This window comes from Drosophila virilis, chromosome 4 (genome assembly GCF_030788295.1).
Source record: "Drosophila virilis strain 15010-1051.87 chromosome 4, Dvir_AGI_RSII-ME, whole genome shotgun sequence".
Lineage (NCBI taxonomy): Eukaryota > Metazoa > Arthropoda > Insecta > Diptera > Drosophilidae > Drosophila > Drosophila virilis.
This window is the reverse complement of record NC_091546.1, coordinates 21,288,768-21,302,688: the sequence shown is the minus strand read 5'-3', so window position 1 is coordinate 21,302,688 and position 13,921 is coordinate 21,288,768. Positions and strand designations below refer to the sequence as shown.

General features: G+C 38.4%; 3 protein-coding genes across 4 annotated transcripts; 1 reads left to right on the top strand and 2 right to left on the bottom strand.

Moving 5' to 3' along the window:
* Window positions 1–25: 25 nt before the first annotated feature.
* On the bottom strand, window positions 26–714 carry hoip (NHP2-like protein 1 hoip). Its single transcript, XM_002051191.4, has 2 exons — window positions 561–714; window positions 26–498 (listed from the first exon to the last, which is right to left on the bottom strand). Exons 1-2 carry the CDS (start codon window positions 561–563, stop codon window positions 118–120), a joined length of 384 nt encoding a protein of 127 aa, XP_002051227.2. The 5' UTR covers window positions 564–714; the 3' UTR covers window positions 26–117.
* Window positions 715–1,476: 762 nt separating this feature from the next.
* Window positions 1,477–2,150, bottom strand: RpS21 (ribosomal protein S21). The gene is made up of 4 exons (XM_002051192.4): window positions 2,015–2,150; window positions 1,888–1,941; window positions 1,605–1,796; window positions 1,477–1,544 (listed from the first exon to the last, which is right to left on the bottom strand). The coding sequence occupies exons 2-4, from the start codon at window positions 1,935–1,937 to the stop codon at window positions 1,535–1,537; spliced, it is 252 nt and encodes an 83-aa protein (XP_002051228.2). The 5' UTR covers window positions 1,938–1,941; window positions 2,015–2,150; the 3' UTR covers window positions 1,477–1,534.
* Window positions 2,151–2,501: 351 nt separating this feature from the next.
* Window positions 2,502–12,285, top strand: LOC6628806 (ankyrin repeat domain-containing protein 29). Of its 2 annotated transcripts, none has more exons than XM_032437667.2 (5): window positions 2,502–2,714; window positions 5,354–5,769; window positions 8,038–8,148; window positions 10,168–10,464; window positions 10,640–12,285. In XM_032437667.2, the coding sequence occupies exons 2-5, from the start codon at window positions 5,758–5,760 to the stop codon at window positions 11,162–11,164; spliced, it is 945 nt and encodes a 314-aa protein (XP_032293558.1). In that variant the 5' UTR covers window positions 2,502–2,714; window positions 5,354–5,757; the 3' UTR covers window positions 11,165–12,285. The 2 variants fall into 2 exon arrangements, with proteins under 2 accessions (XP_032293558.1, XP_002051229.1); XM_002051193.4 differs by lacking the exon at window positions 2,502–2,714 and adding an exon at window positions 3,384–3,508.
* Window positions 12,286–13,921: the final 1,636 nt, after the last annotated feature.

The window sequence follows — 13,921 nt, the reverse complement described above, 5'->3', positions numbered from 1 at the left end:
TCTATAAACAAAATAAAATTCGTAATTTAAATGGTTACTTCATATTTGTAAAAATACACTTTTTTATTAATGATACAGTTTACAGATTTGTACGCATTTACAGAGTCACCTCTTAACTTAAACTAACAGCCTTTCAATTTCCTGCTGTATGGATGTAATCTGCGATTTGAGCTGACTGCCCTCGTTGGTGGTCACAGAGCACGCGACAATGGGCCTAGACACACCACAGGCACGTCCCAATGCCTGCTTGGAACGCACAAACACATACGGCACGTTCTTGTCCTCGCACAGCAGTGGCAAATGCATCAGAATCTCAATGGGCTCCGTATCGCCGGCAAGTACAACAATGTCGGCTAAGCCACGATTAAGTGTCTTGGTGGCCTCGTTGGCTCCCTTGCGCAGTTGATTGTAGTTAAGTGCCTGCTGCAGCAAATTCATGATCTTGGCGGTCAACTGGGCATCGGCCAAGGGGAATGCTTTCGGGTTCACTTCTTCGGTCTGTGGAAAATCGAAACTTCGATGAGTAAAACATTTTATTGAATACTCAAATACAATCATACCATTTTTTATTCGTTTTTGGTTTATGTATTTATAAAAATATTAATGCAACCTCTCGGCTTGTGTGCTTCACTGAGGGGCAGAGTAATGAATGAAACGTTTGAAGAAACACGTGCGTTGTTGGTATTTTTTGTTGCTTCCTAGCACTGAAAATATTCCACATACAGACTATATGGCAACACTGCGTGATTTATTTATATATCGATAAATATCATACCGAGCTAGTAAAACCGCCAAATACGACCATACAATGTTTTAGACCATGAAAATATCAGTTTATTATTTAATTAGATATTTTTATTTAGTTGATCTTGTAATTTATCATGTTTTTTATGCAGTTTAGTGTTTGCAATGCTAAGATGTATTAACCAGTCCACTTAGTTGGCGGCTGCTTAAAATAATTTAGGTACAACTTTTAAATAGTCCTTGGATCAAATAAACTCATGTATAGCATATTTTCACCATATGCTGAGACAGAGTACTGGATCAACATAAAATGAAATAAAACCAGATGACCCAGACGTTATATATATGTACAAAGTGCAGTGGTTAAGTTGCACATTGTTGGCATCTGCTTGCACTTGTAGTAACCTTCTGGTTAAAGACCAACAACCATTGGGTACATTTGCTCGGATAGAGGTAAACTATATAATCACTTCCTTAGTGACTTCTCCCTAGCCAAACTTGTTAATCTAAGACCTGCTCCAGACTATCATCGATGGTGGCTGAACTAGTCTTTAGTCGAGCAGCTATAGTAGCTAATTTACTAACACAAAACATGCTTCATTTTAAAACAAAAAGCTTGGTTTATTGTAGTTCTCTATGTGGTTTCCAAATGAAATCACGACTCCAAACTGTAGATGCACGGGCTCGCCAGTGTTCATTTCGGTTTAAAAGAAAACACAAAATAAGTGGACCTTACGTTAAATACAAAAGGAATTCACTTTATTACCAATTCTTGTTGTGTACAATTTATTTAAAAGTTCCTGCAAAACAAAAACAAGAGTTCATGATTTGATGCTATTGGTACAATATATGGGACTCACTTGGTAATGAGGCCATCCTTCTTGGCCAGACGCACAATGCAATCGTCGGACTCGCCCATGCGACGGATCTCACCACAGATGGCATAGGTTTTGGTGCCATCGGTTTGGCGACCGGTCTCGGGATCCACAACAACAATGCTCAATTGCACGGAGGCGTGGTCCTTAGCGTGGATGATTCTGTTCGATGCCGAGCTGCAAACAAACCACAATGGTTATCGAATTGTAAATTTTGCTGCTGCACTGACGGCCCGGGCGAGCCGCGAAACACGTGTTCAACACCTACCATTTGCGGGGCACGTACAAATCAACATTCTCACCGGCGTCGTTCTCCATTATGCTGCAATAAAAAATATAACATTTTATCAGTATTTTGTGTGCGTTTCCATATGCATAAACGTATTTTTACATACATTTTGTAATAATTTACAAATTAGCGAACCAACACTCGTCAATGGAGGCTAAAAAGAGAAAGAGTGAAGTTGGCTGCGCTATAGGGTTGCAACAAAATATCGATATATCTGTCAATGCTATTCTGTGTAAAATAAACAATAATAATTTGTATAATAAAAAAACTAATTTGAATTTGTTAAAATATAATTTAATATACAGTGATAATTCCACATCATTTAAATTCAATATTATTATTTTCTTAACATCTGCTATTCTGTTGCCTTCTTAAATAATTAAATATACTATTAAGTCTCAAGGAATTTTAACATTGGTTTTATACATTTAACATTTTGCAAGAATTTAATCAAAACGCATTCTAATATGCGGACTGAATTTATATTTATTTAGTTAAATAGTTTGCGATGTTTCGTAGCTTGTTGCGCTGAATGTATCGATGCTTCTTATCGAATATATCGGTTGTTCGAAAACCGTTCATAAATATTTATTAGTCGTTTGGCAATGTGAAAGACTAGTGCTGCATTGCATCAATTTTGGCGCCGGAGCTTTCACGGCCTTAGCGCCCATTGCAAAGTCGGTAGCTGTTAACCCGTAGTCCTATATCCATAGAATATAATAGACGAAAATTGTTAAATTAGTGGCAAAAGTGTGTGCTCATAATAAATTGAATATAAGTGAACGAGCCCTGTGGTTACTTTGAATGTGAGTATTGATTTTGGACAGAGGCTGTGGCGTCGGCGTCCTTGATCCGGTGTCAGCGCCGATTTTCCGTCAATGGGACTTCCGCAGGATTTTTTTACTTGCGCCAACTGTGTGTGTATTTTTATGTGCATGTGTGTGTGTGTTGTTGTGTGAAGGTGTTTGACTGTGTGAGTTTGTTATTATTACGGATTAACGCGTCTGACTGGCTCGTATTTGCAGTTCGTCTTGTGCAGTGGGCGAATGTATTTCAATATACACATTATTATACTGTTGTTTGTAGTAGTTGGATAATCCGGCAACTTTATAAAACATTTTTTTTATAATATTAACGCAGCTGCTGCATAAGAAAAACGTAGTTGAGAATAAGCAACCGACAAACGTTCATCCAAATATTTATTCCGTTAAATCGCAAATAATGTTTAACAGTTTCTAATCAACACAACATAACATACGATCACCATTAACAGTAACATAACATGGCCTGTTAACATAATAAAGCGTGAGATCTTTGAATTGGCCAGCTTTGCCGTTACTTCTATTTCATATTTACCACAACTTAACTCCTAATTAATAATATGCAAAATGAAAAGCCAGCTACATATATTATTATTCTGCTTAGCTTTATAAGGCTAAAACCAATTTTAGATTCGTGTATTCCATAGCTTAGCAGGTTCTGTTGTCCAACTATTTGGCTTGGCTTCTCAGTTGACTTTCAACTTTCAAAGCGTTCGGTTGCCTCACGTTGGTTGCTCTGCCAAAAGCTTTGCGGCGTGATTTTCTTTTATGTGCTCTCGGTACGTTGCAGTCGTAAATTTCTTGAACAGACTTCATACCGCGCCGGCTGACAGCCTCTTGACCTTTAGCGCCTGTGTGTGATTTTTGCATATTGTAAAAACAGAAAATGTAAATTAATGCGCTGAAAATGAGATCATTTGTTGAGTGAGCTGCTATTTTTAAACGATATACAAAATCCCACAACAACAGAAGCATATGCAATAAATAGTTGCTGCCCAGGCATTATAAACCAAAATGAAAGTGAAGCCAATTGAAGAAAAAAGACATTTTAATAACATAACATAGCATAGCATAAAAAAAGCTTATGTTGTTTGTAATTAGGCAATAAAATGTTAATATTGATTATGTCGAAAACTTAATAATAGTGGCCACATAAAACTAAAATTATTGCCATAGTTATTGATAGCGTACAAAATTGAAGTGCCATAAAGAGCTGCCAACACAAAACATTTATCATATTTAATACTTATCTCGAGTATTTGACCTAGAACCTTAGGTAAACCAAGGCAAGCTACGAATTACCTCTGGAAATAGATTAACGTCTATATTTTGAAAGCATTTAATTGTCGTATAAACAAACAAAAGTAGTTCGGTAAAGCCCATTCTTAACTGGGGGAAATACAAGCTAGGGGGAAATGAGAATGCATTGTTTTTAATTAATATCAAAACAAAACTAACAAAGCGTCTAGTAAAAAGTAATTTAACTGAGCCCACATTTGCCGTTAGGGCCTTCAAAATAATTCTCAAATGCCAGCAAATGAAAAGTAGACGAACAAATAAAAGAAAATATGTTTGAAAAACTGTGATGTCAGCACCAAAATGCGTGCCTGCTGTGCCGCATGTTGTTGATGACGTCTAGAGTACATGTACAAAAGTTTAAGTAAAGCACTTTCTAGGTCAAAAGTTGAAAGGGAACACAGCCAGCGAGACGCTGATGATGCTCGTAAAAAACATCAAGAGAGAAAGAAAAAAAAAAAAGTACCAAAATGTGGTCTGCCTGAAATGCAATAAATAAAGCTACGAGCAAAGTAAAAGTCTATTGCTTGGCCTTTTAGGCCCGTTGACCCCGCCCACCTGTCAATTGACGGGGCGTATCGACATCAATCGGGAAAATTATAAAATTAAAAGGAAAATAACAATAATTGCTTGCAACATGCAAAATCAAATGGAAATGCATGACAGTAAAAAAAAGCAGATAATTGCGGAGCATTTAACTATCCTAAGGAAGCCAAGAAACAAACTGATGTTCATTTAGTATAAATGCGAAATATACAGTAGTCACTCGCATATTGAACACTGCGGCTCCAAGGGCCTATAAGACTACGATAACTGCAGCTCGAATCCTTGAGCCTCGGCTCGTACTACATTAGGTTTTTCTTTAAAATAAAGCAAATTTTTTACAATCAATTCTCATACTAAAACTACTTTAATACTCAGAAAGAAAGCAACGTTTACAACCTAATCTTAGGCTGTTATTATAAAAGCTCCTCTTTAATTTAAATCTTCTTCGAAGTGCATTCAACTTTGATTCTTACAAATTCACCAGCTACTCTATGCATATTATCTGGCCCTATGATTATGTAGGAGCCACTATAATTATAGCCTTTTCTTTGTAGCAGTATTAAATTGCGCTCTTGTTTGCGATTGCATTGAAACTTTTTCGTTGCTTTGCTTCTAGTTTTTTGTTTTGCATTCTAATTGGTTAGTTGCTTGGGAAACCTGTCGACCCGACAAATAGCCAAACTCCTCGCTCGTAACTCCCAATTCCCCGACTTCTAATCCCAGCTGTCTGTGCAACTTAATTCTGATATGCCCCGTGACTCGGTTTGCTTTTTATTTTGCAGCTCTTCAACTTGGGATACTTTGGAACTGGTCGGTGGGTCGGTCGGTTGGACAGTCGGTTGGACAATTGGACGGACGTTTCGTTGGTTCCTCGATGATGATCTCTGTTATTGTTGCTGCTGTTGTTGTGATTTGATTGGTGCCACTTGCCCGTTGTTGTAGTTACTGTTACTATTGTTGTTGCTGCGCTATTACTGTTACTAGAAGTTGAAGTTGTTGGTGCTGTTTTCTGGTGCTCGACCTGAAGCTGGAGCTGCAGTTGGAGCTGGAGCCGGCTGCGTTACACTTTGTAAATCGGTCAATGGTAACGGGCCTGTAAGCAGGTGCAACTGCAACTGCCACCAAACCAAAAGAGAGCGAGAGAGAGGGAACGCGTGGAGACGGCACAGAGCTAAGCAATCAAAACATGTCACTAAAGGTGAGTTTGACCTATATAAAGTTGATTACCGGCAAGCTGCTTAGATATTACCCATTTGGGCAGCTTGTCTGGGGGAGTGTGCGGGTTGGCAAAATATGTGTGCGCATCACCTCTTGAAAGCGCAGCGATAATATATTATTTAAACCAATAGATATATATATAACAGATTATTAGCTCCTATAAATATATAAGCTCATAAATATAAAATATATCAAAATATAGCAGATGTTTTAATGACTCAGGCTAAGAGCAGCTTCCTCCCATTGGCCTCGTGTCAAAAAAAAAAGATGTTGCCTGTAAATTTGTAAAATATATTCTTAATATTTAACATATTTTCTGAAAAGACGTGAGTTAACTTCTATTTTCATCATATCTACACTGTGTTTATTTGATCTACTTAAGTGTAGTTGAACAAGATAAATTACTCACACTTGATTTCAAACTTGCGCGAAGACAAAGATCGCCGTCATGCATTAGCCAAGAATATACTATATATAGTAAATATTTGAGAACTTATTGTTAAGCACTCTTCACAAAGTGTTAGAGGGCATGGTGATTTACTGCAAAGCACATTTTGATGTATGAGAAAAAGTATTTAAACTTGAATTTGATTTGAAACGAATCAAAGTGGCATTCTGACCTCTTCATGTCGATGTCATGACCTCTACTTATCAAAACACATACCTCCACAGCTTGCCCTAAGCTTTTCTGAAGAGTATTGTGCAGTCGGTTAAGTCCGAATACAACATTTTTACCTGTTGTTTTTTGCTCTTTGTCGTTTATACTTTGACTTTTGGCATGATAATATCGCATTTGGCATGCTGATAGAGCGAGAGAATATATATTCCAAAACAGCTCAAGTGGACACTTGACTATGGATGCGATTGCAGAAATATCAAGTCGAAAGACGACTATTGTTAGCATTTGCACTTGCCACAAGAGTGTGTGGCACAAGCGTGTTGCAAGCGCAGTGTCTAGCGTTTGTCTGAAGGCTTACAAGTGCTTCTCACCTGCTGCTGTGGCTCTTGCTGCGGCTGCCTGCTGACATTTCAGTTTGTCTATAAATATTACAATCATCATCGGCAGCATCAGCATCATTATGATCATCATCATTATTATGTCAGCATTTGCATTGTTGTTGCCACACTGTGGCAACTTGAGTGATGTCATGTTGGGGGGCTACTTCGTGTCGCTTTTGTTGTCTTTCAACAGGTGGCTATGCGAATAGCCCCTCACTTAATGCGCTTCATTAACTCACGAGCTGACAGTCTTCTCCCAGTTTCAGTGTCTATTTAAATAGTTCAAATATTTATTGTACGTTTATTTCCTCTGAAAACTGTTTGTACACTGATGACCCCATCACTCGGCGCAGCGGAGTGCTCTTTAACCCTCAAGTATGCCTGGTGCTTAAACTAAGCACAGCTCTTTAAAAATTACGCAAAGCTCAGCCGAGTAAACTTTTTGTCATATGAGCTAGTACAAGAGCTTAGCTTGTCAAAAAAATTTGTAAAAGTAAAAGAAATGTTTTATTAAACTATTCTACTCCAAATGAGAAAAACATTAAATCATTTGATGGCTCTTAAAACTGTAATATTAAATAAATAAATATTTCAATTACTTTTGTGTCCATTTGGTTGCCGTTAAATGTAAATAGTTACTAACTCATAAAAGATAAAACACAGCCGTTTAAGATCTGCAAATCCTTGGTAATATTAACTTCTCCTTAAGGAAATCAAATTGCAAAGAAAGTTTTTAGGCTCAGCGATGTTAGGTTTCATATATCATTTAGTTTCTTCTAAGGACTATTTTTCACATTTGAATAACCATCTCTCTGGTCTCTGCTTGCCAATCAACTGACACCCTTGGCTAATGTATACAATGCGTCCAGCTAGGGGTTAACACACACATATATCGTCGGTTGTCAAAGCGTCCGCAAAGCATTGTAAAAATGCATCCACATCCGCTGTTCAAAGTTTTTCATTCCCAGCGCTTTTGTATTTTTTCTCCTTAGCTGCCCCTCTGGGCACTAATTACTATAATTTGCCGTGTGGAGCGAGTACAAACTAATTTCCTTCATTAATGTTACTTAAGACTGGCGTCCGCAAGCACAACAAATGCTGTGTGTGTGTGTGGGTGTCGGATCGCTCCCCAAACCCGAACTCAAACTCCGGCGCTATTAGTCAAGTGCCGTCTCGCTTTTGACAGCTGCCAAAGCTTAACTTGTTAATTAATTTGTTTACATTACATTTTGTTCAACAACTTTTACAGAAGGAAACGCCCTCCGATGTGATGTTGCATCTGGCAGCGCTGCGCGGCGACGTTGTGGAGATGCGCCGTGTGCTCGATACCGGCAAGGTGCACGTGGACTGCAAGGATGAGGTGAGTGATATGCTCCAAAGTTGTCTTTGCTATTAATAAAACTTCTACGAACAATCAGCTGCTTGCAGCTGCTCATAGCGTGTTCTATAATTCACGCAAGTTGAGAGACATTTTACTTAAAAATTGAGAAGGCAGCCGATGGAATTGAAATATGTTCCAGATATCAGTTAGGAATAAAGCTGAGACAGCTTGAAAGGCAGTTACGACTCGGCATTAAATTTCGATATAGTATGTTAGATATGTTAGTCAAATATACTTCGAAATGGGCATTTTACTTATATATATCCAGCTTCATGGCACAGAAGACATTGCAGTGCTATCACCCGGCTCAGAACGGGGCACACCGCCTTAACCCAAGACCACCTGCTTAAAGGAAAAGCCAATCCCAATTGCCCAAAATGCGGGGGAGAATTAACAATCCAACACATATTGAATAACTGCCCACAACTTAATAACCTTAGCACTTGTCTATTTGGGCAAATCCCACCTACCTCTCTTCTAACCACACCTACTCACATTAATATAAAATTGCTTATTAAATTCTTAGACGCCATAACATACTAAATAGCATATAATAATGTAGATATATTTTAATATAATATACACATCATACTATAAATAATTTAACTGTCGAGTCGATGGCCTTAGGAGCTAGCAATTATTTTTTTTGTATAATAATTAATTAAGTAAATAAATAAATACTTATATTTACATATATTTATATACAGAAATTATAAAGTCTGATAATTGAAATACATATCTCCACGTGATAGTATACACACAGAATTCTTAAGAATTCAAAGCAAAGCTGAAAATCTCTTTGATTCAATAAGCAGTTTATAATTATATAATTGCTGTATCATTATCTTAAATGCTTAAATGATTGTGATAAAACATTGCCAGCTGGTTGAATTGTTTAATTGAGCGTCCAATGAATTCAACTGCAATTGCGATTAGTTTTCACCAGTCAAAGCGAAATTCAAATTGTTTCGTTTCTTTTTGTTATACCCTGTACCAATTGGAAATGGGCTGAATGGTTTTGGCCCCAAGGTATGCAACAGGCAAAGGGCAGCATCCTGATCGGGTGTATTATATTTTCTCCTTCTCTTAGTTTCTTGCAAATTTCCAAATGTTATTTCTAGCCAAATATAAAAGATGGGTAGCCGAAATACCATCATGCCACAGGAATTTGAAATCAATTAATTAATTAAATGAATTTGTGTACTGCCAGGGTATATCGTAGTCGGATCTCTCGTAATTGCTTTGTTATGTTTCGTTTCGTGTTGATTTGCATGCGTGCAGCTGAGCGAAATCGGAGCGAAAATCAGAAAACTCTGACCAAACGGCAACTGCTGGTGTGCTTGCCCCTTGGGGTGGCACAGTCACGTAGCTGCAACGGCGGGGGATTTGGGTTGCCCTTGTGTGCTGCTTGAGGCCAAATCGAGAATATGGTGAACTGGCCAGGCTATGCATCGGTATTTGTGTCCAGCTCATGCAGCTGACTTTTGAGCGCGCTTCGCTGCGCCTCAAGTGAAATTTAATAATTTCGTTTTTATTTTTCTTTCGCTTTTCGACTTAACATATTTGCCAATTGGTGCGCAATTTTGTAAACAACGTGTTAACTTGTCTTTTAGCTGAAAATTCATTTGTATTTATTTATTAACTTCACAAATGTTGTAATATTTTGCGAATGACTTCACGCTTTAACGACTCAGTCTACTGTTTAAACAAGTTTATGTAATAATATCGGGTTATAAAGTCGCGTATTTATGATCTCATTTTTATAAACCATATCGCTACAATCTTTTATTTCTGTCTTAATTGACAGTACTTTATATGATACGCTTAAAATATATTATTTTATAGTGGGCATTACCCGGTTTTGCCAGGGTTTGCTTTTAAACAAATTTGGAGAGAAATCAACAATGCGATTCATACAAACTCTTCCACTTTTCATCAAGTTGAGGGCATTCGCTGTGAACTTGTTCTGATCAAATTGGTTTCTTTTGCTCTTTATAGGACGGCACCACGCCCCTGATTCTCGCTGCAGCTGGTGGCCACATCCATTGCGTGTTGGAGCTGCTCGAACAGGGCGCTGATCTGAACTCGCGCCGATCGACGGGCACCACGGCGCTGTTCTTTGCCGCCCAAGGCGGCCATTTGGATGTGGTGCGAATATTGCTGAAGGCGCGCGCCAAGGTCGACACGCCCTCTTTGGACGGCGGCACGCCTCTCTTTGTGGCCGCCCAAGGCGGGCATGTGAAGATTATCAGAGAGCTGTTGGACTGTGGGGCCGATGTGAATGCCTGCATGAAGGTGCGTTTATACACTTGCCAAACGGGTAACACAGAATGTTCCTCACGGAGTGTTTATCAATTGAAACAACAAATTTGCATACTCGCAGAGAATCTCATGTTGCATCTTCGATAACCCGCACTATGCTCTCTTTCTACTTCATGCGAATTGGCTATTAATATTTGATTCTTTGCAGGATCGTGCCACACCCGCTTTTATAGCGGCCCAAAATGGTCATCGAACGGTTTTGTCGTTGCTCATCCTGGCGCATGCATCAATGGACATTAAACGCATCGATGGAGCGACCCCACTCTGGATAGCCGCCCAAATGGGCCACGATCACATCTGCAAGGTGCTGTTGCAGAATGGCGCCAATGTGGACACGGTGCGCTGTGATGGTGCGACGCCACTGTTCAAGGCCGCCCACAAGGGTCACGCTTCAGTGGTCACAGTGCTGCTAAAATATCGACCCAATTTGGGCCTGCTGCCCAATGGGGAAACGGCTCTGCACGCGGCCGCCATGTTCGGCCACATGACCGTCTGCAAGCAGCTGGTGGCCGCTGGCAGCGATGTGCTGCTCAAGAACCAGGACGGTCTAACGGCCATGGAGCTGGCGCATCATGAGAACTACAGCTCCATTTGTGAGTATCTGCGAGAGCGGATGCGGTCGCTTATTGAACGCAATACATTGGCTCTGGCCAACATGCGATTGTCGACGTAAAGTCAACTCGAATGGAATATGACCAAATTGAATCCCTTCAAAGTACCTTTTCTGCACAATATGTTGGATTATTTATTCACTTATCTTATGATTAGAATTGTGAAACAGCAATTTTTTAAGTGGCCACAGAGTTCGAGCTATGCGAGCAGAACTTCAATGATTAGACGATCTTATAAAAAGTCAGTTTGTTTTTTTTTCGCGTAAATAAGCTATTTTGTAAATTTCAAATGTTACCATGCAATAATACCCTGTACCCACTGTACGTAACGGGCGGAATGACCAGAGAGTATGCATATGTATGCTGTCTGTTTGTCTATAGAATTGCTATTTGTTATCAGATACTTCAATTTGTATATATTATATAAACATGTTAAACATTTCGTTTTTAATAACTACGATTTTTTTGAATCGATAACTGCAAGATTTTTGAGCATTTATCTGAGAAAACAAAATCTAGACACCAAATTTGTTATTGAGTTTCTCATAAAGTACACAGGGATCAAGAATATTTCACTTTTGTATCAATCCATCCGCCCAAATTGAGATGGTTTAATCATCATTTGTTGTATATGCACACATTGAAAAATCATGTTTAGGCACTGCATTTCATTAGAATCGGACAATAATCACATAAGTCATAAAAGAATGTATTTGTTATAAAGTGGAGCAGATGTACAGGGTATTTACTCGTCGGGCCCTCTCGACTTGATCTATCTTATATTTAACTGTACTCCTGACAGTCAGCAATAGCAAACAATATGTTTAATCTTATGTTATCAGGACATTCCGTATATGCTGTCAGTTGTATGGAAAACGTAAAGATTCAAAATTTTTGTGACTTTTATCATATTGTACATACGTTTCGCAATAATTCTCAGCATAGCTTACCCTGGAGATCTTACGAAATCTGTAAGGTTAGGAGCTCTGTGACACTAGAAACTGTTTCAATTTGTTGTATAGTGCAATCAAAGTAGAGGAGAAAAAGAACCTTAAGATCCAAAATGAAAGTATATAAATAAAAGCCCATGCTGAGCAAAGGCTATATCACCGATATATAAATATATATATATTTAAATACCCGGATATTATAGCATTATAATATATGTATTTACTTACAACCACTTGGAGCTTGTATTTGAATTTACGATTACGATTAACTTTAGCAAATAGCTCATACTTACCATATAAATATACATGCTATGAAAACCTGTTAACAAGGACCCTGTGTCGTCCTTTATTTATAAATAAATGTATATATACATCTGTATATATATATATTTATTTATTTATAAATATTTAACTATTTATGCATTCACGTAACCCTAAGCAATTGTTAACAAGTGCTTTATTTTTATTCGCCTTTTTGTCTTATCCTAATATACATATTTTGTCTTAATTAGCTATTAATTATAACAAATGTTTTTGTCGTTTTTCTTTATTGTTTTATGCTCGTGTACATTAAATGGTAAATTATCAGAAACTCGTTTTGCCTCTAATATTTAAATTTTAACGGTGCTGTGCCATAAGTTTAGCAATAACATTCTGTTAGATACCTAACGAAACTGTTAACTGGACGAACTGTTAGGCTGGCTCTTCGTTAAGCTGCTTCGTTAATGCAAGCAAATTCACACACCCACGCTTAGTACGGACACAACTGTCGAAGGTGTAGGTCTGCGCGCGCTCTGTTTTACATATTCGCCAAGTGTTTTACAAGTATAAACAAATAATTTACATATATTATTCTTTAATTACAAATTGTGCAAGTGCAACTTAATGCATAGTTACAGCAAAAATTGTCTGCAAGGCAAACACATTTGAGTTGTTCGCGATGCACATGGTTTCCCAAACAGTTTTAGCTGCACTATGCGATCACCATAGTTTTGAGTGCATCGTGCAATTATGCGCAGTTATTGCAGGAGAGGTGAGAGGTTCGGTTTAAAAGTTGCTGAAAACGCACGGTAAAAATCCAAGTTGCCTTTAATAGAAAAGGAATCTTAATTCAAATAAAAAAAAAATTAATTAAATGTACAAAATTTGTGCGATACGGATTACAGCTCCGTTATGCTAAGGAGTTGCTTCTTGTTGGTAAATTTGGTGAAACTGTCTGCCCAACATGTTGCCAATACCAAAGAGCTTCGAACGGCTGCAAACGGATTTCAGTGTTCAGTTCGTTTTTTCTCTCTATAGCGCGCGGACGTGGAGACCGTTGTCGGCTCTCGTGTTATTTTTTCCCATTTCGTGTGAGTGTGTATGTGCGAGTGAGCGAGCGCGTCGTGCGTGTATGAATGTGTATGTGTAGGTGTAGTCGCGTGTCGTTGAATTTTTTAAAAGCAGCAGCAACAACAATAGCAGCCCAAACGGTAGCGGCAGCTTCGAACGCAAAGAAGCAGAAGCAGCAACATAATCAAAAAACATAAAAACAAACAACAAACAATAACAAAAAAAAAAAAATGTTGTGAAACGGAACATTTTGGTGGCAAGTGTTCTTAGTGTGGCAGGCGGGCGGCGAAAATGCTTTAAACAATAAAACAGGTTTGCACTGTGGTATGCGAGCGCAAGAACAAGACCAAGGAAAGAGACACAGTGATTGAGCGCTCTCAGAGAGAACTTTTGCGAAAATATACTGCATTTGTTGACTGACTGTTACGAGAGGGGAGGGTATACCCTGCAAAATTTGTTTGCTATTTACTGTGGGCATCCTTTGGCAAGGTCTTTTGCAGTACACGCATTTTGCAGCTTTCGTCACACTGTGCTCTG